The sequence below is a fragment of the Psittacula echo genome, assembly GCF_963264785.1.
Source record: "Psittacula echo genome assembly, chromosome: 10".
Classification (NCBI taxonomy): Eukaryota; Metazoa; Chordata; class Aves; order Psittaciformes; family Psittacidae; genus Psittacula; species Psittacula echo.
In genome coordinates, this window is record NC_137741.1 from 2,126,544 (window position 1) to 2,151,941 (window position 25,398).

At 45.2% G+C, this 25,398-nt stretch overlaps 1 protein-coding gene across 4 annotated transcripts in view; it reads right to left on the reverse strand.

Annotated features, from left to right (window-relative positions):
- The window catches only part of NPTN (neuroplastin), a 57,668-nt gene extending 36,763 nt beyond the window's left edge, over positions 1–20,905 (reverse strand). For all 4 annotated transcript variants that reach the window (XM_080626468.1, XM_080626469.1, XM_080626467.1 and 1 more), the window contains exon 1: positions 20,706–20,905. In XM_080626468.1, the coding sequence (XP_080482594.1) occupies positions 20,706–20,793 (88 nt within the window). In that variant the 5' untranslated portion in view covers positions 20,794–20,905. The remainder of the gene's footprint in view (positions 1–20,705) is intronic.
- Between the last annotated feature and the right edge of the window lie 4,493 nt (positions 20,906–25,398).

Sequence of the window (25,398 nt, forward strand, 5' to 3'; positions counted from 1 at the left end):
TGAGCTACCTGCTGGCCAAACGCAGGCAAGGCCAAGCCAAGCTACATTCTCAGCTTTACATACCAGCAATGCCCTTCCAACTGCAGCTATTGCCCTCACTGACACAAGCCAGAGAAGAGGCAGTAACCAAGTTCCTCTGGAAGAGGTGTAGGTGGCAGAAGGAACAAGACTCACCCTCTTGCTGACGTGATGATGGAACTGGAGGATTAAATTTATGCACATTACAAGCGTGTGGAAATATCTAACTGTAATTCTGACAAACTCCAGAAGCCTGTAGAGCAGCTTGAGTCCTGCTTTGGCTGGAGCCCCCTTGAATACCTTAAAACCAGTAGTGCAGTGACCAAAGAGCTTCCCAACTTCCTCACCTCCTAGGATGAGCACACAAATTCGGATCTTGACAGAGAGATCAACAACTATTGTAACACCAATATGCTAGCAGTAGCTACCAGCCTAAGAACATACAGAAAGCAGTGCCTGACAGAATCATCCCTGAGCTGCAGAAGTGATTGAGCCATTGATCTAAATATCCCTTTGTTACTGACATTTAACACAAGATGTACTAGGTTACAATAGAATTGATTGCAATAGCACTGGAGAAGTAAAGCAGGGAGAATATCAATCTCCCCAAGTTTAGGTCTGTTCTAAAGAAAGGGGTTAAAAAAACCCCCAAGGCTATGTTTTGCCTTAAGAAAATGCAGGTAAGTTGCTAGCTGAGGAAAGGAAATGTTAACCCAGTCCAGCAAAGAGAGACAACCAGGTGAAAATGAAATGCAGGTACTGCAAAAAGCCCCAGTAATGCACAACAAACTGATTTCTCTTGGGCTTATGTGTATCAAGCACGAATATTGAAGCTGAGAACAAGCACAAGACCATCAAATGGCAACGGGAGACTGTCTCAAAAACAGAGTCTGCAAAGGTTGTGGAACAAGAAGCTCTGAAGCCCAAGAGCAGAAGGGGCTGTTCAGAGAGGTTCAAAGCAGGACACACGTACGAGAACACACAGAGGTGACCCAAAAGAAGGAAACACAATGTATTTCCAAGGATATTTTCAACCACAAGGAATATAGATGTAACAAAACAAGTTTATAGTCGGGGGTGAAGCAGTGCATGTCTCCATCAAGCAAGGTAATGCTTCAATCCTATCTTTATCTTGTGGTGGATTCCACTTACAGGAAGACATAAAACAAGGTTCAGAGCTCAAAAAGAGAGCTTGAAAAGCTGGTGCAAAAATGAACCCCATTTTCACAATACACAGATAAAACATGGACTATTTGGGGACTGTACTTTACACATTGTCCATAATTACAATGAAACTCATTGTGTAAACAGCAAGAGGCCAATGTTGCCCTATTCAGGAATGCCTTTCCTAAAGGGAATAGCAAAAAGCCAAATATCTTTGCCAAAGTGGAATTTTATACATCCTGTATTAATTTATACGCCCTATAGACCCAAAATACTCCCGATATGTTACTCTAGCAAATGCTAGACCCTTGGTGTTGACATCCTGTCACCAAAAATAGGCACTAGGGTAGAAGCTTTCATTAAGCTGTTTGCACACCTTTTTCCTAATTGGTGTACTGAATTATGCAGTCTGACTTTTTAGTTCTTTAAAAAGAATAAGAAAAGCTGGAATGATGTTTTAAGTACCCTTAGGCTCTGCTCAGGCAAAGGAAACAAAGCTTTACCACCACTTATCGAGCACATGTCACTCAATAAACCTCTGGATCTTCTGAGGTGGAATTAAGGATCCAAACTCCAAGGCTGGACCAGACAAATTGCAGTTTCAGGAAAGGGGATGAAACTTGAGCGCTAGCTGTAAAGACTTCCTTAAAACATGGAAGTCCAGATGATCTTGGGCAGTCCTCCTCAACTGGATTTGCTCTGTCCTAACTATAGCTTTGTTTTCACCTTGATTTCATGGCAAGAGTCTCATTTAGAACTTGCATCAGAGTACCAAAGAAAACTGCAGTTAAGAAGCTGCTCTTCTCCCCCCTCAGCATTCTCCTACTGCAATCCAGGCTTTGAAAAGCCAAGCTCCAGGTGGCTGCTATTTACTTCAACTGGTACCTGTCTTATTAACACCTTCTTCTTCACTGAAGGGTGTTAATGAAGCGATAAATGGTTTGAGGGTGGAAAAAGCCACCATCACTTACTCAAAGGATTACATTTTCCTCATTTAGGGTGGAAAAAAGGCAACCTAATTCATGGCTAATTTCTTTCCAGGGCTCACCTTCAGTGAGGTATCTGAAATAAAACAAAGAGGTGAGAGCCAGTACTCCAGAGGGAGGAGCTGAAGATATCTCAACTCAATGGAGAGCACCAAAGCACCTTGCCTCTTTTCATCCACCATCGAGCAGGTTTGATGGTCTCCCATTACTGGGAGAGCACAGGTTTTAATCATACCACTGATTAGAAATGGGTTTGGTCACAGTCACTTCACTGATAAGAGATGGGTTTAAGTTTCAGAGCACATTCCCTGTCTTCTTTGACTGAGGAGTAACCATCCTGTGCCCATCAGCCAATTTGGGGCTAAAGCCTCCAAAATACAGCACCCAAGTTCCATAAACTAAAAAGAAATTGCCCTCTTTTTGTCTATTTTCCCCTATTCTTCAGCCAACTGCAGAAGCAGGTTTAAAGCCCAGCCCTTTGACATGTGTATCAGATAGCCAGACGAGCCTATACCATCTATAAGCATGCTGAGAACTGCAGCAACACATGGAATTAATTCCTGCAACAGCATCTTGCAGCTTTAAATAGCTGAAGGTAGGTTCTGACTTGCTACAGAGGAAAACCTTACCCAGAGAGCATCATCTAAAATGCATGAGCCCACGATGGAGCATTGGAATCATTTCAGAGGGGGAAACCTGAGGATTACGGTCCATGGACATAACGATTAACATTTTCTGAGTTCAGACCAACTTTCCTCCTGCCTCTGTGCATTAGGAAACCTTATTCATTTGGCATCCAAAAATATTCATGCACAAACTAACTCTATTTGTTTGCTGAAGTAAAATTCAGAGAGTCCTTGAGTAAACGGGTTCACAGCCTCTGCTGTTGTGTGACCATCCTAGATGTATATCCCACATAGGCAAGAGACAACTCTCTGCACGTATGGATGGAGAAAGGACATAGCAGTCAGCTTCTAGGTTATAAACCAGAGAATTCAGACAAGAAAGAATTTCTGAGGGGCCTCTGGTCCAACTACCTCCCCCAAACACAAAACCCATCCATCAGGTTGAGGCCCTGAAGTTCAAGGTTCACACCACGGATGCTTCTATTCAAGAGCTTTATCAGAATACAAAAAACCACACTTAAAAGTCATTGTGGTGTGAAGTTAAGTGCAACTATTGTTTTATGGTCACTTTTATTGTGCATAAGCTGCTCTCGGTAACCATAATTCACTGAAAACACCCCACATCAAAGCACAGCTCATAGGAACGCTACTGGGTAGAAGAGAAACTGGTGTGTCATAGCAATTACAGCTACACACCTCCACTTGCAGGAAATTGCTTTCACCCCAAATACATCCTCATTATACATAGCTGTTGGTTCAAACCTTCTCCAACATCCTCCTCATTCACACAGTTTCATGAGTTCTGGGGCAGTGGTTACAATTCTTCAGGTTTTTGCAACAACCCCATACCTGCACATTTGATTCCATAAGGTAGAAGACGTGAAAATAGATTCAAGCCTGGAATGCCCAGCAAGAGAACGATCAGGACAAGAAACAAGTACCTCATTTTGGCTCCATACTGATGTCAGCCTGCTGCCTAGAGGGACATTTTGAAGTGTAGGAGTTTACAGATCTTTTTTCCCCTAGTTCTTCAGCTGGACAGAACAAAGTTCTACTTCTCTGGCAGTATAAGAGCGTAGTCTGAAGTAACTGGAACACTGAATTAGGGCTTTGTTACAAACAATTGGGAAGCTTGGTATTTTGTTTAGTTACTGAGAAAAGAATGGAACAAAACTGAAATACATTTCACTTTAAATGAGTAAGCAAAGCTTCATGACAACATTTAATTGCTCTCTTTGTTAGGGATCTCTAACTTGCCAATTCCTATGTTTTTCCACAAAGGATTTAGAAGAGCTGATAACTAAAGCAGCAGTTTACATGTATAAACTACTTGGATGACATATGGGGAGCAAACTTGGGGTAAGAAGATGCTGGGTTTCCACCAGTTTGCCCCTAAAATGCATTCTTGCCGTCCCTATTCCAGCTCATTTTCTATCAGTACAAGCTCTACCTTCAATGCATAACATTTTCCTTATTAAAGTCTGCTTTTTGTTTCAAGCCCATCCTCTCAAAGGTGTTGAAGAAGTAGAAACCAGAAAGCTTCAAGCTTCCCTGTGCTGTGAGCTTATGTATTGAAGTGATTCTCTCTGCTTGGACATCCTGGTTGGAGAGATATTTTTAAATATCACTGCAGATATGACATTAAAGCATTCACTTCTATAGGAAATATAGAAAAATCTCTCCTTTACTTCTAACACTTGGACTGATGCTCTCCAAATAAACAAGAGATGGACACAGACATTATGAAGCAGGTCCAGAGAAGGGCAACGGAGCTGGTGCAGGGCCTGGAGCACAGTGTGACAGGGAACAGCTGAGGGACCTGGGGGGTTCAGTCTGGAGAAGGCTCGGGGTGACCTGATCGCTCCCTCCAACTGCCTGACAGGAGGATGGAGCCAGGAGGGGCTGGGCTCTGCTCCCAAGGAACAAGGGATGGGACAAGAGGAAACGGCCTCAAGCTGCACCAGGGCAGGTTTAGATGGAGCTGAGGAACAATTCCTTCCCCAAAGGGTGCTCAGGCATTGGAACAGGCTGCCCAGGGCAGGGCTGCAGTCACCGTCCCTGCAAGGGTTCACACCCCGTGGAGACGAGGCCTCAGTGCCATGGGTTAGGGGTGGCCTTGGCAGTGCTGGGCAATGGTTGGACTTGATGAGCTTAAAGGGCTTTTCCAACTTCGCTAATTCTATGATTCTATGAAGCCAGCTCGGATCAATGTGAAGCACATGTTGGCTTGCCTGAGAAACACCTAATGACGCCTGGAACAACAGCAAGCCCATGCATTTGTTCAGTACCTTATAAAGCACATTCCTGCATATTTCAAAGGTTAAAGGACATCAGTCAAGAGCTACTCCTAGCCTTCTTGGAAGCAGCTCACGTACACCCCAAGCAGCCTAGAAGACAACATCCTAAACAGAGTTATATTTAGCTTTGTGGCATTTCAGTCGCGTGCTTTAATAAAGGGCTAGTCTGGGGAGCTTCACTGGGCTGTTCCTGTATTCCAACTTACATAACACCAGTTAAACAAACGGGAATGACAAAGCCATTGAAGCCATTGATTCCAGGAAAACTGGCAAGTTGTTCCTCACAGAGGATGCACATCACAGCTCGGGGCAAGGCCTCGAACACAAGTGGAACACAAGCCAGACTTCACATTAAAATGGCTTAAACCCCTAAAGAGGCTTGTCGTCAGCATCATGTTCCTGAGGGCTACAAAGCATGGCTAGAAAATGTTACCCAGGGCTGACTACAAAATGAAGGGCTCTGCGTTGGAGGATTGATGCAAGAGTCAAGTGACTTGAGTAGTTTTTATTCTCTAGTCAAGTGATCAGGCATTCAAAGCAGATATCTACGTGGTAACCAGGTTTATGAAGGATCCTTGCTCATCCTTCTAGTAGAACTATGAAGTATTCTAATCTAAAGGCAAAAAAATCCCCTGATCCACAGACACAGAACAAAGACTAAACTGGCTGTTGGCATCACGCACTCACACTCATCACCTGAAGGAGCTGGGGTATTGCTTGCCTGATGCTGGCATAGCTCAGGATGCTACACCAAGCCTTTCTAAACCATCTAACTGTGTAGCAAACACTGCTTTTCCATGCCTGGTTGTTCTAAAGGGCACACACTGTCACAAAGCTGGTCTGAATGCATCAAGCAGCATTTAACACAAGAGATTTCATTTCATGGAGAATCTGGAGATTCGTTTCTCAAAGGTTTTTCCAAAGATTAAGCTTGCATCATCCTCAGAAAAGGCAGGCATTATCCTTCTGTTTTTTCCATTTATGCGTTTCCCTGGCACATCCTGGGGACAGAAAGACTTCACAATCATCCACGCAGGCAGAAGAAAGAAAATCAAATACGCCAGCATTTATAAGTTCAATTCTTTCAGTCACTACAGAAATACTATTGTTGCAGCTAAGGAATATGTAAGAACCTCTCTAAATCAGAAAGACTCCTGTATAATGCCAAAAAAGAATGGTTAACAACTAGGAACCCACTCCCTGGAAATGAGCAGGAAGGAATTCAGCAGAGTAGACAGCAATTTCAATTTGCCTGGTGTTCCTATGTAACACCACAACTGAAACCTGCATGCCACAGAGCTAACATTTTAAATGCCACTAGATTTGCACCTTAAAGACGTTATAAACCATTGGTGAGGATAATAAAAACACCTTGTGTTCAGATTAGTTATTTGAAATGCTCAGACTACGTCATTATAGCTCTAAAGGTTTCAAGTACTCAATTTTGCTTTGACCTTCCTGCTCCAACAAAGGTGTGTTTGAAAGGAGACTGATGACACTTCTCTTTAGCATGAAGGAAACGCACACTGAACGGCAAACCTCTTTTTTGCCCTTTTTATACATTCTGCAACAGTTGGAGCTGCTCCATCTCGTCTGTGAGGAAGCAGCAGGGCATTTTAATACAGCGACCTTTGAAAAGACATGCCCTTTGCAGAATGGTTGGATTATGTAAAGAGGTCACACAATCCCAGGCAGGGCTGAGAACCAGGCATCCAGGAAAATATAATTTCTTTACATGCACAAGAAATGCTATTAGCAGAAGGTAAAACGCATTTTAGGTACAAAACATGTTTAAATGTAAATCAGAGTTCAGGTTTGAACTGAGCACGGTCTGCCTGACAACATGTGAAAACTGGCCTCACTGTGGGAGACAGGCTTAGAGAAGAGATCCTTGATTTACTTCTGAAGTTTATGCTTTCCATAGCTGGAGAGCATTACTAACATCAGAGTTAAGTGTCTCTCACAGCCCAGGTCCTGCTCTCCCTGGGCAGCCAAGTTATGCAGTGCAGACAGCCCAAAGACAGGCTACTCTCCAGAACACTGTCAAGGGTATTCCAGTTACAGGGAAGAGGAAAGCAGGAAAGAAATAGATTAAAGAGTAGCAGAGATGCCACAACTCGTGTGCTGCTTTGCAAATGCAGAGCTGCTTCTTCCACATTGCATTTTTGAGTCTTATTTTTGCCTAACCCATTTCTACAGTGGAGTTTGGCTTCTCCCTGTCTTGATACACCTATTACTCTGAAAACGTGCCTTTGACCACAAGAAGCCTTTCCTAACTCAGACCTCCACATCACTGACCGGAGTGACAGGACATGGGGTAACGGATTCAGTCTTAAACCAGGGAAGTTCAGGTTGGATATAAGGAAGTTCATACCTATGAGCATGGTGAAGCCCTGGAACAGAATGCCCAAAGAAGTGTCAAATGCTCCATCCCTGGCTGTGTTCAAGGCCAGGCTGGTCTAGGATGAGGTGTCCCTGCCCATGGCAGGGGGGTTGGAACTGGATTATCTGAAGGTGCTTTCCAACACAAACCATTCTATGGTTCTATGATCAAGCTGCCTTCCAACACTTACCACATGTATATAAGGGCATGCCAATAGAAGTAGCCCTGCCCTTCCCACTGCTTTGTGCCAGTACATGCAACTGCATCACCATAAACCATACCCTTCCTTGGAGCAGAAGGTGGATCTCACATGCCCTACTGACACCACTTAGATTATTAGTATAGAAATAAACTTCTGAAGACACCAAATATCACTATTTGTGAGACGAAATTCAAGTTCAGGATGAATGCAAGCCTAACCCACTCTGTGCATCCTAATCCACATGCAGAAATCACCCTCCTGCAGTACAATAGTCAGTGGAAGATCTGGCATGCCTGAACCATTAGAACTCCAGTCCAGCCTACTCAACATACCAAGGAATCCAGAGGCACAGCTGAGAGACACTTAAGAGTGTTTAACTACATCTTAAAGATTTGTTGGTGTTGGAGAAGAATATAAATGGTGACCTGAACAAACTGGTTAAAATCTCATTTGAATCATCTCCCTAAAGTCAAGTAGAAAAGGTCCTGCTTCTATTTTGTATCACAGCAGTGTTAAAGAGCTGCCAATACTTAACAACATGATGCCAACACCAAGAAGTCTTTCACGTGCTCTTGAACCAAAGACCACATTCAATTGTGTAGCTATTTTACGATGTCTATCAAACCTTTAACAGTGGTGGTTGTAGCAAGAATCTAAGATGGTTTAGTGGGAGGTGTCCCTGCCCATGGCAGGGGGGTTGGAACTGGATGAGCTTAAGGTCCTTTCCAGGCCTAACTATTCTATGATTCTAACAGGACAAACATACAGTGATCTTTCAACGGCCTTCAAGAGTTTGCTGCTGAGCATTCTAAAGGGGACATTTTCATTGCCATCTTAAAGCAAAGAAACCAGAAAGCTTTATTTAGTCATTTTCCATCTCTGAGAGGCAAGAGCCCTGTTTCAGTCTGCAAAATGAGGGCAACAGTGTAATATACGGAAAACCCTTTGGGAATTATAAAGCCATTTCACTTCTTCACACTGAGGCCCCAAACGGGGGAGCAGCAAGGCAGGACATGGCATGCTCATACTGGTACTGACTAGGCAGCCAATGCCAGGTTAACATTTGGTATTATTACCTCTGCAGTTATTTTGCTGCCTAGAAAAGGCATAAATAAAGGGACAACAAAAAAGAATGTGATAATGCTTTGCTGAAAGACATGAATGTAGGCCACTGACAAACAACTATGACTCCCAGATGCTTACTGTGTACTGAAAAGCCACGTATCTCTACTTAAAGGAAGATCTGAGGAGATGAAGGTAGAGGTACAGAGAATACTCCAAACAGGACTGTATTCATCCATGCCCTGTTACAGTTCTTGCCTCACCTGTTACTTATAGCTCCTTAAAAGCTATTTCTCTGTCCTGTCATTTTTGTTCCATTCTCCCAACTAATTCCCTTCCTAGAAACCAAAACTGACTTCTTTTTTCCCTTACTCCATATGGCTCAAGATTGAGGTCACTAAATCGATCCTGGTATTGCTAAATATAGGAGCTTCAGGAGTCTGAGACCCAAAACATGCAGCCTTGCTTAAAAGTATCTTCTACCCTTAAGTGAGACCAGAAGTTGCTACTGAGAACTACAGAACTTGCAGCAAAGTGTTGGAAAACCTGTCAGTTATAATCTATCAAATTAAGTCTGAAAGTAAACCATTGATACTGTATATCTGAGTCTCATATTAGGTTCACTACCCTCAGAAACAGGGAGAGGTGCAAACTGTCCCATGTACATCAAGTAGTTTGTTTCTAGAAGCAAACAGACAGGAAGGGAACGCTGCATTAACATGTGCTATCCCCTCTACCAGTTACAGGGGAAGAAAGGAAAGAGTTGTACTATAACCAATCTAAACGAGTAACACAATAGAAGGAAATGTAAATATATATATATATATAACCTATTACCCTCATCTTTTGACAACAAGCAGAAGAGCTCTCACAGTACCAGAATGGTTTTGTTATTTCACAGAATCACAGAACCACAGAATGTTTTAGGTTAGAAGGGACCTTAAAGCTCATCCAGTTCTAACCCCTGCCACGGGCAGGGACACCTTCCACTGGAGCAGCTTGCTCCAAGCCCCTGTGTCCAACCTGGCCTCGAACACTGCCAGGGATGGGGCAGCCACAGCTTCTCTGGGCACCCTGTGCCAGCGCCTCAGCACCCTCACAGGGAAGAGCTTCTGCCTAAGAGCTCATCTCAGTCTCCCCTCTGGCAGGTTAAAGCCATTCCCCTTGGCCTGGCCCTACAGGCCCTTGTCCCAAGCCCCTCTCCAGGTTTCCTGGAGCCCCTTTAGGCACTGGAGCTGCTCTGAAGTCTCCCCTTCAGGAGCCTTCTCTTGTCCAGGCTGACCCAGCCCAGCTCTCTCAGCCTGGCTCCAGAGCAGAGCTGCTCCAGCCCTTGCAGCATCCCCATGGCCTCCCCTGGACTCATTCAGGACTGCCCTCACCAGTCGACACAACCTTCCACTTGGCCTTGTTGAACTCCATGAGGTTCACACAGTCCCACCTCTCCAGTCTGTCCAAGTCCTTTTGGGTCCCATCCCTTCCCTTCAGTGTTTCAACCATACCACACAGCTCAGTGTCATCAGCACACTGGCTGAGGGTGCTCGATCCCACTGTCCATGTTGCTGACAAAAGATGTTGTAAACACTAGTCCCAGCATCCATTCCTGAGGAACAGCATCCACCACTGGTCTCCTAGATTTTTGAGGAATGCAGCTTCAAGGGCATTTTTGAAAACACTGGTGTCAGACCAGAGACCAATGGTCACCATCAGGCCTGCACGAAAGGGCTGCATGAAAGCTTCCAATAGCAAAAGGCCAAGTCCCTGAATGAAACAAGAAACAGAAATAACTGGCAATGTTAGTTTCTAGATTATGAGGACCAAATAGGCACCAGATATACCACTTCCTAAAGTGGAATGAAGCACAAAAGGAATGGCACCCTGAATGTAATCTTAGTGCAGATTTAGAGCAATTACAGAAAGCTCTCCAAATATCACTCAAGTGTCTTATTTATTCAAGTAATTGCCAAAGATGATCCTTTCACCTACAATTTAGAAGCATCTATACCAAGCCCTCCAGTATATCCAAGACATACTCAGATTTTACCATAAGCTTAAATAAAGCCCCTTGTTTCTAATGGATGGGTCATATACAGTGCCGCAGACAGCAACAGCTCTGCCCCATACCCCCCTCCCCCCGGAAGAAAACCTAGTGTGGGATGGGAGCCCTAGCTTCCCAATTTACAGCCACAGGGAAGAATCCATCCATAGGAGCCTTCCAAAGACCGGGTGCTGAGTCACAGACCAAAGATGTTCAGCAGCTTCAGGACTCTGAAAGCACTGCCCCAGGGCAGCTCTCTTCTAGTGAAGTGCTAAACCTCAACAGCAGCCAGCTGCTGAACTGGCTCTTTATGGAGCCTGGCAGGCAGAACAAGAGGAAGAAGGCAGCTGCAGAACTTGTCTTGCCATATGCAAACCCTGAATAAAAGGATCTCTCCAAAGAATGAGCTTCCTATTTATTTCCTAGAGTCATTAAGGTAATCCATCACAAGTCTAAACTGAGCTGCCTGATAGAACCCACACTGCAAGTCTTCAGCTACAAACTTGAGAAACAGGATAACGTCTCACGCTCAGAATAAAACCTGGCTTATTTGGTGACTCTGGCTTAAAGCTGCAATTTGTACATCCTGTTACCATATTTCTTACTATACTAAACCCAGCAGTCTTGCTTTATATACACACATTTCTTTCCTCCATGTCATTTATTCCTGGCTTTGTTTGATCTCAGCCTCTTAACTCTCTCCTCAAACCTCACTGGAATACTTCTCCATCTTTTTCTGCCCTACCCTCCCCTTTCTAAATAAAGATTACACAGGGCTGCACAGAGGAAGAACCAGGGCAGAACTAAAAACCATTTCAGGTTACATCCCATGATGAAAGTTTTTCCTATTTCAAACTAGTCCCCCAAATATGAACTAACGTCATCACACATCTTTAAAAATCATACAAATAGGTAACATTATAAAACGTGAGAGTGGGAGTCAGCTGCTTTGCGGCTCAAAGCAGAGGACAAAAAGCTATTAAATTCCCTGCTTTAGTTAAACTATCTGCATATTCAGGTTAAAATACCTCAAGCAGACGTTAGCAACCAAATAATACCAAACAGAAATCTGCTACCCTTGCAAGAAGATACACAGAAACCAAGATCAACAACGTAACTGCAAACTGTATGTAATTCTTTGCTCCATCGGTCTGCATCACCTCCTGGTAACAATGATTCCAACCTGCTCAAAACAGGGAATTAGAAGTGGCCCATCTTGTGTAACACTGGGGATTTTTAGCTACTCTCACCCCAGCAGTAATTCAGGGGAAAAATAATCCTTGCCTCACTGATCTTGTCAGTCTTGTGCCCAGCTTTCCCAGTGCCACAGAGAGCTCTGTATCACAGAGCAAAGCAATCCCCACATAGGGTTTTTTTTCCCTTTACAACTACAGTTCATAGAATCCCAGACTGGTTTGTGTTGGAAGGGACCTTAAGGCTCATCCAGCTCCAACCCCTGCCACAGGCAGGGACACCTTCCACTGGAGCAGCTTGCTCCAAGCCCCTGTGTCCAACCTGGCCTTGAACACTGCCAGGGATGGGGCAGCCACAGCTTCTCTGGGCACCCTGTGCCAGCGCCTCAGCACCCTCACAGGGAAGAGCTTCTGCCTAAGAGCTCATCTCAGTTCTATTCATTATCCTTTATTGTATGGAGAATTAACGAAAATCACCCTGAACAGAAAACAAACCCACCCATATCTCCTTCTCATGGTGGCTTTCACAGGCTCAGATCTTGTACCAAGGCACCTTTCTTTCCCAAGCCAAGCACCCCTACCTTACACACACCCATCTCTGGAGCAGTCTTCTCTGCTCTTTCAAGCTCCAGAATGTAATATTAATTTCAGATTTTCCTCAAGTTAGAAAGCATCATGTAATATTTTAAACCTTTATGTCAGCCATCACACACTATGTTTAGCACCATGGAAAGACAAGAGCTTCCTACCATTACACCACTTGCATGAACTTAACATGACTAACAGCAACAGTGCAGCTGAGCTCCGATTTATAACTGCATTTAAACCAGTTTAGCTTCACTTAATTGATTATCAGTTTTCAACGAGTATGACAGGAATTCAAACACTTCTCCATTTGCACCTACAGAGGTAGACTACCCTGGTTAAGCACCACAAAGCTTTTCTAACAAACTAGGCAAAAAACCCCTACATTCCCAGAGTGCTCAGTCAAGATGGTATCTACTGGGGGTTTAAAAATGCACTCAAGCATCTGGTTTTTCAAACTCCTGCTGTACGCCTTCACTGAATTATTTCAGTCTGCCATGGTGTCTGCTGGGAGACTGCAGCATTGCCAAAAGCCTTCTTGAGCTCTTTTCTAAGCTCTGCAGTTCAATTCTCTCTAATTTAAAATACAGTGCAAGTTTTACCAACTTCCCAGAATTAAATCCTTTTTTCACCCACTGTAACTGGAGTTTTGCACTGATTGTATCACACCTTCCCTTTTCTAGACCATTACAGAATCACAGAATGGTTTGGGTTGGAAGGGACCTTAAAGCTCATCCAGCTCCAAGCCCCCTGCCACAGGGGCTTCCACTTCCACTAGAGCAGGTCGCTCCAAGCCCCTTGCACACTGCCAGGGATGGGGCAGCCACAGCTTCTCTGGGCACCCTGGGCCAGCGCCTCAGCACCCTCACAGGGAAGAGCTTCTGCCTAAGAGCTCATCTCAATCTCCCCCGTTTCAGTTTGAACCCATCACCCCTTGTCCTATCGCTCCAGTCCCTGATGAAGAGTCCCTCTCCAGCATCCTTGTAGCCCCCTTCAGACAATGGGAGCTGCTCTGAAGTCTCCATGCAGCTTCTCTTCTCCAGGCTGAACAGCCCCAACTTTCTCAACCTGTGGCCTCAGCATGGCCTCCTCTGGACTTACTCAAACAGCTCCACATCCTTCTTATGTTGAGGACACCAGAACTACACACAGGACTCCAAGTGTACTCCCCTTCCTCTTATATTCTCATATCTTCAATAAGCCTGCTAGAAAAGGCATTTAGTTAGTTTCCAGACACACACACAAGCTATAGGGTGAGCCTCCATGATCCCTGTGTGTACTCAAAGCTTGCAATAATTCACAAGATGTAGTATAGTTACTTACTGCTTCCTACTTAGCTACACTGAGTAGCACTTTGACTCAATAGTTTTGGTAATGTGGCATTTTAAAACATGTAATGTTAAAAAAGCCTGTATGAATTAGAGCAATCCAAGACCTTTTTTTTCTTTATTCAAACCTCTATTAAAAAGGTCTCAGGATGCAAATCCATTTAGTTGGTCTCCTACTATCCTGGACACTTCCCTCATGGGGAATGTTTGTTCTTTTAGAACATCCCTGCTTTTCCTTTAATGTATCAAAAGGTTTCCACCTTGATATCAAAAGCTGGCACAGTTAATAGAAACATTGTGTCCCTGAGATTCCACCTTACATACTGAAGTCACAGCTACAGCCCCAAAGAGAAGACAGACAGGACACCTCTTCCTCTCTCCTTCAAAAGAAGCTGCGAAGCACAGCTCAGCTATCCCACCCCATCTCAACATCAAAGCCATTAAGAGAAGAGAAGAATAAAGGTTCTCCTGACCTAGAGCTCTTCAATGGTGCGCCATATGGGTCATATTTATTCAACATAAGCTTCCCAGGATCAGAGGCCACTTTCCCACACACCTTCAAGCAGCCAAAACACTGTGCTGGTATGATGGTGCCATTTTCCACTGCATCCTGAAGAAGAATGGTGTGGAAAAAAACCACCTTGCTCTCAAAACCCTTCTTAATTCTAACAAAGATCTCCAGCTTCTGTCACTGCATGATGAAGAACCCTTCACAGCTGCAAAAGTTACTGTCTTCTTTCCTTGAACGAGTTTATGTCAGCGTTTAAGTGGTAAATTCAACCACAGGGATGAACCAAATAAGCTTCGAGCTTATCAACTGGGCATGAATGTTTTAAAGTCTACAGTAGTGATCTTACGTGGGGATAAAATACTTTCAAGTTTTGACACAGACATTTAATCCAGGCTGGAATTATGTTTAGACCCCATCTCCTTCAACACCAAAAAGCCATGCAGTAACAAGACATCAAAAGTGAAAATACATTTAATATATCAAATAAGATCTTTAAAGGCATGCAAATAGTATTTCAGACAATTACTGTGATTTGAACAACTGGATATTGTATTTGACATGCAGCTTTCATAACTCTTGAGTTATATTTTAACAGCCATTCTCCCTCTTCTAATTTTATACCTTTATGAAAGGTATAAACTGACTTTATACAAGCCAGGTTTTATATTCCAGAATTAACTGGGGGAAATGCCAAGCCACTACAATCACTACAGAATCCTGAGGAGCAGCTTGGTTAAAGGGGTTTAACTCAACACATAAAGGCTCTTCTCGAGCATCTAATAACAGACTGTGTGCACTAAAAGTGCACACTCAGCCCCCAGCTCTGGCAGCAGAAGCAGCACCTATACCACTGGTGGGTTTCTGCTAGCAACGCCAGCACAACTGTGGTGTGGGCAGAAAGCTCAGGTGGATGGAAAAGGCAGGAAGGAGATCCTGCCATCACATACGCTGTTCAAAACAAAGCACAATCATAGAGCAATCAACAGTCTCAGGGAAGAGCTCTAAAACCAGGTTGGTTACATGTTGCTTTGGAAAGTTTTGGGGGTGTCAAGTGCTGGGTTTAATTCAACTCCTCCTGCAGTCCCTGTGGAAGCTGAGTGAACGGAAAAGGGCAGACAGTGCCCATGTTTAAAATATTAAAATGGAAAGATCATGGAACTGCAGACCAGTCAATTCAGTTTTAGTCTCCCACAAGAACAAATCTGCTTGGAAGTGCTCAGAAACACGGAATGGCTACGGCGAGGGAAGAACCAAGCTGTATTGATACCTGCGGTTTGATACAGTCCCTGACCATCTGACCTCCTGCTACAAAGTTAATAAAAACCAAAAGTGACTCCAGAGGAGAAAGAACAGAAACAGTTTTCTTAATTTTGGTACAGCTTTTAATACTGCCCTATACAAGGGCCTCATAACCAAAAATACAATCTCACTAATGTAGCTTGGTGTACCATGTGTGTGGGGTTTATGAGATACAGTACATGAGGAGATGGGAAACAGAACGAAATAAGACTGATGATGGGCTCCAGGGGTCTCTTAAGCAGATAAAACCAAAGCAAGCTGAAGTAGGGGTGCATGCTCCAGAAGATAAAACAAGACTTTCAACAGCTGGAGGAAGACATCAGAAGCAGGTGAGATGCCACTTATCAACAACATCTAAGGACTACTCAGCTTAGGTACTAAAGAAACACAAAGTAGCTGTCCTGCAATGTAAGATCTGACCACCACAAAGGATCCCACTGGACGTGAGTCAAATATGTTTTACAATAAGAAACCTTGTTCTTAAGGTCTCGTGATGCAAAGGGGAATGCCATATGCAAGACACATCAAGTGATCCTTCCACTCCACTGAATCTTGGTCTGGTCCCAGCTGGAAGAGTCCAGTTTTAAACATCACACTCCAGAAAACGTGACTGAAGAAAACGTGCAGAAAAGCACCAAGAAGGGCCAGAAAAATGCAGCTTATCAAGAATGACCAGGACAATTCACCTGCTCAGAATTGCTGATGAGAGATAACAACCTCCTCCTCCCCACTCTAAAAGGCATGAATAAGAATAAAAAGCCTAAACTGATAGGAAAGCAGGTTTGGGTTAGATTTACAGAAGAACTTTCCAGCTAATAGATAACAGAAACAGCTTATCTAACTTACAATCAACCGTGGGAGCTGCAGCACCTCCAGCACTTGGAAGTGAAGAAGAGCTTGAATATTGTGGCTTTACAACCCAAGGATGAATCACAGGCTAGCATTGTCCTTTACAATAGAAGTTCTTACAACTGCCTCCTCTGAAGTAGTACTTGCAGCAAAAGAAACAGCTCATTGTGAAGGAGATAATGCACCTCATTCATGAATTTCACAAGAAGTAGCCTTCATGCAGTAGGATGTTGTAAGGATAGTTAACACTCAGAGTATTTCAGCATGGAAATGTAGTTCACAGAGTCCCTCCCTTTGAGTGTTTCTTGACATAATTAAAACTATTGTTCGACCTCTCAGTTCTAGCAGTTATATCCTCTATACCTGTTAGCTGAGATCTGTCAGAACTCAGTGCAATTTCAGTGTTTAGGTATTAGTCACACAGCTTGTACTTAAGTTTCCTATGCAGGAGTTGTAGGAGGGAGAATAGCAACGGTGGGAAAGAGACCAGAACTTTGAACATTCCCCTCGAAGCTCAGCCCACACTCACGCTCCATAAATGCTGTATGAAACTGGTTCTTAGTTTTATCTGGGCACCATTAAAGTCTTGTCAAAATACAATCCGCACAAAATGGATGAGAATCAGCAGTCAGAAATAGTGTTACAAGGATAAAAGGAAAGGGTTTTCACTTGCTCTTTTAGGAAGGATCTCATCTTAAGCAACCACTCTTCCTGACTTCATGGTCACTTCTACACTGGCTTCTGCCAACAGAAAAACAAGGTTCCATTTTTAGCCAGCTAGTTAGTTCCTTCTCAGTCATTCAGAGGAGGAGGAGAGCAGAGCTAAGCAACTGCCACCTCACTTAATCTGTATTTCCACTGATGTCCAGCTTTGAACAACCCAAGTAATTTTATTAAGCCAGCTTTCAGTTTTACGAATGTGATGAAATTTAAGATTTCCCTTCTCTACACAATACATGACAAAGACTGGGTGGAAGTGCACTTTGCCAGACCAAAGCTCTGAAAATGGAAGCGCTGGAAAAACTCCTAGCAATTCAACTCACATGTTGATGTGCTGAAGAAGCACCGCAGATTTCATGGGGGCAGTCCAAGCATCTATTTTAGATGACAGTAAAAAATACAGCGTTGCTCCTTTAAATCCAGACCTTCCAAGGTGAAGTTTTAGTACACTAAAGTCTTTATTTTTAAACAAGGAGCTGGAGAAACAAAGATATTGCAAAGGTTAACAACCAGCAACTGGAAAAGACATGTTATTCACCATAAAAAGCAAGCAAAGTACCATTCCATAAGGAAGACACTGTTTGAAGCTCTAAAGTGATTTTCCAACAAATACCAATTGCAAACTACAGGTTTAACACAGATCTTCTTGGCAGACTGGCTTTTTCCAGCTGTTCCTCATCCCTCTTCTAACTTCTTTCTGTTACTTCACCAAACTATGCTCTGGATACAAGTGACAAGCTGGTGTGCATCAGAAATGCAGCCTCAAAGAACCCGACAAGTTCCTTCGCATATTCAGGAAAAGTTACATTTCTGCCATGCAAACTTTCCTGTGATCCTTAGATGTTTATGCAAAAGCTTTAAAAACCAATTCATACAATTGTCAAAAAGCTACTTCCAGTTTTAGTAAGCTTAAATCTATAGGTGAGTCTGATTCAGAGTATCCCGCACTACATTCACTCTGGAAAACTCATTAGCAATTCTTCAGCCATCTCCTGTCAGAAGCAAGCAAAAAAGACAGCTTCTCATAGCCACTCAGGATTCTACTGGGCATTTTCTGTTCCAGGTGAGTGCCGACCTGCCCTGCAGCTTCAACAAGTACATTATGGCTCTTTCACCATCCTAAACTTGTGTGGTGTTACTATACATTCAGCAGCACTTGGGCTATCAGCTTTCACTACACTGACAGCTCCGTATCAATAATGGATAAGGGGATTCTTGCATATACACCCTGGGATCCTTCCTTATACCCTCAAAGCACACGCCTGTGTGTTAGACATGTTATAAAGGAGTTGTCACTCACATAGTTGCACACACCTGTTCAAACCACATCTTTTTTCTAATGACTTACAATGAGTACACACAACTCAGGAAATGGCTGTACCTGCTCTTCATGCCAAAGCAAAAGAGGAATTGTTCAGTCTCATGAAGCATTTCTTGCTGAAATAAAACCAACCAGTTCCTCTGCAGCAGGGCCTACAACCTTTAAGCTGGCATTCCTCTGTTAAAACAGCATTCAAATTGGGTAAAAATTCAACAGCAGCAATAAACCTTATTCAGAAGGCTCTCCACCTTTCAGTTGGCTTCAGAATACTCTGCTCCTTTCCAAGATAATTTTCACTCACCCGAATAAACCCCTACAGCAGAGCAGACACAGTCTTCCTTCCCATTTAATTGCTTGGATGATCCTAGTTAACCAAATAAAAATAAATGAGCTTTCAGGCTACACCTGGGCTCTGCAGTCTTACCTCATGCCAACAGCAGCTACTGCTTGGTGAGCTTCCCATCAGGAATGGAAGTCATGATTTAGACAACTGAAAGGCTAAAGCTTTCCATCTATCCCAAAAATTCATTTCACTGTTGACCTCCAGCCACATAACTACTGCCAAACACCACATGCTTGCACTGCCTACCAGCTATTTGGAACTGTTATAGCAGCTGCCAGCATTTGACGCCTTGCCTGCTAATTCTGCACAGGAACAGCTTCAGGCACACGACCCATTTAACTTGCTTGTCAGAAGTCTGCTCTCCTCCCTCCACCCAAATACAAGGGAAACCCAGCACAGGCAGATTAACCCTGCCATGAGGATGTTACCACACAGCATCTCCATGACAGAGAACCAGACTTCAGCCACAACTCAGCCCAGCAAGCCCGATCCTGGGAGCTCATGGAAGCCCGGTCCACAATTCCCATTGAACTCCACTGGAATTCGCCCACACTCTTTTAGGCTCCACAGAAAGTCCCTCCTATTGCAGAAAGCCACAGTTTCCACTCATACAGTGTGGATGCCACAGCTGCTTCTGTTTGGTTATCAGAGACAGACATGAGGCTCAGCTCTGGCTTCAGACTGCAAAACCTGCACGTATAATGGCAATAATTCTGATCTGGGCTCTTTGGGACAGTATTTCTTTCATCTGCATAGCTCTCATTACTGTCCAACATGCTGAAAGCCCCAGTGTTTCTTCTGCAGCAAACAGCCAGTGAAGCTGACCTAATATGCAAGGCGAAATTCACCTCAGGAGAAGGAAAACGCTAGGACTGAGTTATATCTGCAGAGCAGAAAGGAAGGAGAGAGAAGGAAGGATGAAACAGTGAAAACCTGTGTGGAATTGGTACATTAGTAAGGTATCCCTCCCTTTTAGGTATATTTTCCTAGCACACATAGACCGGAGAGCCTCTCATGAGCCAAGCTTCCTGCTTTTCACAGCATTTACAGGCCAAAGCACCCCTGACATTAGTCTCCCCATGATGCTGCAGAAGAAGCCGCTCCAGAAAGCCCGTTCTCCAGAAGCCTGGAGCAGACAAGCCCTGGAAGACGGGCATTCCATCTGCGCTGCAGGAGCGCGCTCCGAGCAGGAGGCTCGGCTAGGCCAGCCTCTTGGCCCCACTTTGTTCTGCCACTAATTGTCATGCACTTGGCTGCAAACTCATCAGGGAGGAGGCACGGTGCGCTACATTTAGCTCATGCTATCCTACGAGGATAGGGAGAAGGGTGGCTTGCTACTTTTTTTTTTCCTCCTTCTTCTTTTACGCTCCTATCAGAAGACCTCTTTAGTTGCTAAGGAACTACGGGTTTATTGCATTATAAATGATTTAAGGCAGCAATTAAACCGGCAGATGCAGGTTCAGTAGGCGGGAGGAGATGTTCCATTTTACCGGCAGCACGAGACGCCTCAGGAGAAGAGGAGGGAAGGCGGGGGACACACGGGACGACCCTTTCCTTCAGCCCCCCTTTCCCTTCACCCGCCCCCTTCCCCTGAGGGATCTTAAACACGGGGGATTCCCCCCCAAAAAGCGGGGTCGGACCAAGCCGGGCTCAGGGGGCAGCCGCCAAGCCCCAGGCTATCGTGTCGTGTGTCCCCCCTCCCGCTTGACTCTCGTCCCCCGCCATAGCAAGCCCCACAGCAGCGCGCACCCCCCCCCCCCCCCCCCCCGCCCGCAGCCCTCACCGTTCTGCGCCGCGGCAGGTCCCGGCAGGAGCGCGGCCGTCGCCAGCAGCAGCGAGAATGCGGCGGGGAGCGGCCCGGAGCGCGGCATCCTTCCGTCCGCGGCCGGGGAGGGGAGGCAGGAGGAGGAGGAAGGGGGCGGCGGGGTGAGGCGGGCAGCGGCGGGCGCAAAGCGGCTCCGGCTCCGTCCTTCTCCGCCGACCTCCTACCGCAGCGCAGCGCCAGCTCTCGCGACGCCGCCGCCACCTCTCGCGAGATTTGACAGGGGCGGGGAGAGGGGGGGCGGCACCGGGTGGGGAAGGGGGGAGACGCGGGGTCGGAGTACCCCCGCCGCCATGTTGCCGAAGGTTCGCCGCTACCGGCCCCGTTACCGGCCGACCCAGCCTTTAGCCTCCCGTCCTGAGGCGCCGAGCTCCTGGGCCTCGCACCGGCGGTGTGGTCCTGCGGGGTGGGCCCCGTCTCTGAGGCTGTGGTCACCTCGGGGCCGATGGCGGTGGGGAATGGCGGAGTCCGTCGTTGCTGCTTGGTGTGGGGAGCACCACACGGCTCCTCCGTTCTGTTCTTCAGGGGCTTGTAACAGCGGCAGATACAGGGGAAAGGAAGCAGCCGGTGTTTCTGTTCCGGTTATAGTCACAAAGGTAATTTAGGATTTTATGTGCCATTCTGCAGGGGCCAGGGGGTGTCAGGTGAGCACAATCTACCCCAAAGTGTTCAGCCACAAAAGACCTAAATTATCTTAAACGCCATTTTCTCAATCACAGCTGTTCATTTATATATACATAAAACCATAATTAATGTGTTTTCCTTCAAGGGCCCTGGTCTTATGTGCACAAGAGGCTGCAAGAAGCGACAGCCTTTGCCCCAGGTTAGTGGTGGAGTTGAGGACAGAAAGCCCAGGAGCTCGCTCCTGGATTACCAAACATAACAAGTGTGCTGAAAAACAGCTTGTGCTGAGCTTTGGGCAGCTTTTATTGCATTTTCCTGTTTGTAGAACACATTCCAGGTCAGAACTACTCTATACACTGGTTGCTCTGTACTGTGCTGGAGACCGCAGCTACCAGCAAGCCTAATGTAGTTGTTTAAGCCAGATTTCTGACTCTTCTGCCTCACAGGTCAAAGCAAAGGGCTGGAGCCTGCAGCTGAATGGGAGCCCATCGTTGTAATGCACACCCAAACTGGGGAGATACGAGAGTTGCAGGAGACCGTGGGACAGAGCAGCAGGGAAGGATGCTGGGGTGGGAAAAAAGGGAGAAAATCCCTCAAAACCAGATTTTTTGCACTTCTGTTTCCAGTCCAGAGATCTCTGCAGGCACTGGTGTGCCCACAACGGAGTGGGTGCAGCGCCTGCTTGCCTGGTGGTGGCAACGTCCAAAACTGTCCTCATTCCTCACCCCGCTCTGCTGCAGCGGTGAGAGCTTGTGTGACCGGGGCACAGATTGCAGCCTCGCTCCCCCTCATCCCTCGAAGCCGCCGCTTCACTTGGTATCTCTCATCCTTTCCTTGGCCTGCTTATGCTCAGCTGATCGCTAGCAAACAGGCTCTGAGTCCTTGTAGTGTTGGTGTGACTCAAAGACTGGGAAGGAGGATGGGACACACCTTTTCCATGAACAGCCTGCTGCTCTCCTGAAGCCAGGGAAGTTGCTGCTTGAGCATTTCAGGATTCTGATGATCACAGATTCACAACTGCAGCTTCACAAGGCTGAGGTCACATGTGAGAAGCATTAGGGCATGTGCTAGTGCTGTTTGTAACCCTGGCTGCCCCTAACTCTCCAAGGACGCTGTGTTGGTAGATTTGATGTGCATCAGAGATTCCACTGTGCCATGCAGCCTGTGTTGGAGCATTTCCATGGTGCATTTCCATGACTCACGATTCGTGCCAGCTGAATCATCTGTGACACTACTATTTGTTTTCTTGCCATGGTGCAGAAACATCCTCTTCTTCCCTTTCTGTGGAACAGTTCTGACAGTAGCCCTTGCAAACCAGAAGGAATAGGCAAAAAGAGCCAGAAATCAAGGTTTTGGACAGTGGTGTCCATCCTCTTGCTCTTTGCATATTGTTTCACCTGCTGAACGTCAGCACCAGAGGATTCTGCTGCAACTCCTTTTTGCAAACACCCACTCTGCATTAGGCCTTACCTACACTCAGCTGTTTTCCAAGTTTGGAACTAGTTAGCAATGTACTTGCCTCTGAGCATGGTTTGTATCTGCACAGTAATACTTGTTTCGTAACCATGGCAGCTCACAGTGACTCATGCTGCCAGAGGCCTGGGCCAAAGTTAGCAGAAGGCTTTTTCTTCTTTCCCCCTCCATAACCAGCTCAGCACACTCTTGTGTTGTTAGATCTTCTCCCCACAATTGCATAACTCACCCGTCACGTTCCTCTGGCTCTGTGCTGGAGACAATCCCCAGACACAGTGCCCTGCTTACCACCAGTTTCACCCTGTGTGTGTGCTCACTGGGAGCTTTGCTCTGCTGGAGTTTCCCTTGAAGGCTCTGAGGTGGTTACCCAGAGTGGTTAATGAAGTTTGCACAGACCTGAGATGTTGTGAACATACTACCCAAGAAACTTAAAGAGGTCTTTGCCATGGCCAGAAGAGGACTGTGCTGACAGACCTGATCTGAAGCTTGCTGTTGCCTTCAAGGGCCCTTTGGGGAACAAAAAGGGTTCCTACAGATCCCTAAAATATATATATTACAAGACCTATTCCTGCCATACTCTAGTATCCAGCCATGGCTAGTATAGCATAAAAACCTGTTCTGCCACATCTGAGTACATCCTCTTGCAACAGGTTGCACTTACAGTGGAGAAAATAAGGATTTGCCAGCAACAAATTCAACCTAGTGGCTTCGTAGGGAAGAAAGAGGTTTCTTACAAAGGCTGGTATTCCACCAGGTTGAGCCTTCTCAAGCTTTTCTTGTGTGGGTATGGTGATTCCAGAGCTTATGAGTGGCAGGGGAAGGTCTGACATGTCAAAGTTTCCAAATACAGTAACTCAAAATCCCTGCATTTTCCCTTCAAGCAAGACTCATCTTTTCACCTGGGATGTCTCAGTTTTGGTTCTTCTCTGATAATTCTTTAACTCTTCAGCAAAAGGTGGTAAAAAAATATTGGATTCAAACCAAAAAACCCACATAATCAGCAGCAGATTCATTAAAGTTTCAGTTCTCATGTTTCAAAGCAACATCAGCCTTTTTTCTGTATGACCTTTCAGCCTGTCTTCTTGTGTCAGGAAGGGCTTAAGAGATCCCTGTTATTCGGATGTATTTATTGATATGCTTTGGCACTTGAAGCAAGCTTTGCCTCTAGAAGGCTCACTTGCAGTCACCCTCATTTGCATCTATTATTGGCAAGTTGAAAATGTAGGGTAGAGCACAAAGCACTTGCTGACGTCTAGCAGCACAGCCCTGCTATTGCAGCTGCTCTCAGGGCTGAGAAACACCAGGTAATACTTTGAGGGCTGCATGCTAGAGCCCACCCAAATCCATATCCAACAGGCTCCAATCAGCTTGTAGCCAGACACACACACAGAGTCTGTTTGCAAACCAGACTTCACTATCAAGTGCATGATCAAGATAACATGTTTGTTTTGTGCGTGCAGCGGGAGAGATGAATGAGCAAACACAATGCAATACATCTGTGCATGTATGTTATATAGGGCCAGCCAGACTCAGACCCCAGCCCTCAGTGCTCCTTGCTTGCCTTGCAGCATGGCGGAGGAGTTGGAGGTAAAGCATCCCAAAAAGGATCCCTGGCCTTTGGGTTATATGGTTAATATATGTTAGTTATATACAGACTAATCTCTCTGAAGGCACAATGGCAGGCAGGGAACATCATTAACCTAATCAGGGAACAGAATGGAGCTATCAGGCAGAGGTGACACCCATCCCAGTGAGTCACCACAAAGGTTGTCTGGCTCTTCTTACAGACAGGGCTGTGCTGCATGGGGGACTTCTTACAAGCTTTCATCCTAAAGAGCCAGAGAAAGATTGAACAGGAACATAAAGTAGTGCTCAGAGGAATGAAGCACAAAGGAAAAGCTCGTAAAATTATAGAGAAACATGCTCTGAGGAATGACAGTCGGAGGAAAAGCTTCTAAAATTGGAGACAAGTGGCTTTCTGGAAAAAAAAAAAAGAAGAAAAATAGAAGAAAAGGAGGAAAGTTCCCAGGGTAGTAATAAGAGAATATAGATGTGCTTTCTTATTTTGTAGAAAGCTCCCTTTACACATCCCAACCCCACTGGGTAACGGCAGTTTGGTTATTTCCAGCAATCTCCCATCCTGCTCTATGTTCAAGTGTTCCTGTCATAACTGGTCAAAGTGCTTTAACTGATCACACACAACCCCCCTCCCTTCCCGAAAAGAAATGTGTTTTCACACAGAACAATCATTGTGACAGAAAGGGTAGTGCTGGTCAGAATTATTTGTAGTGTGAACAAAGAGTCCAATGACAAAGATCAGCATATTTGATTTCATCTTTGTTAGATGAAATCCTAAGTTTGTTTAACCTTCTTTTCTGCAGAAAAGGAGCAAAGACAGGAAGAAAGCAAAGGGCTTCCCCCCCCTCCTGACCCAACTTCACAGTTATTTCTCTCAGTTGTGATTATTTCATCTGTACAATACTGTTTTTCTCCACCCACTTTTTTAGGGAAGTGCCTCCAATAACTTAGTTTCCAGTTAGACACACGAGAGCTGTCC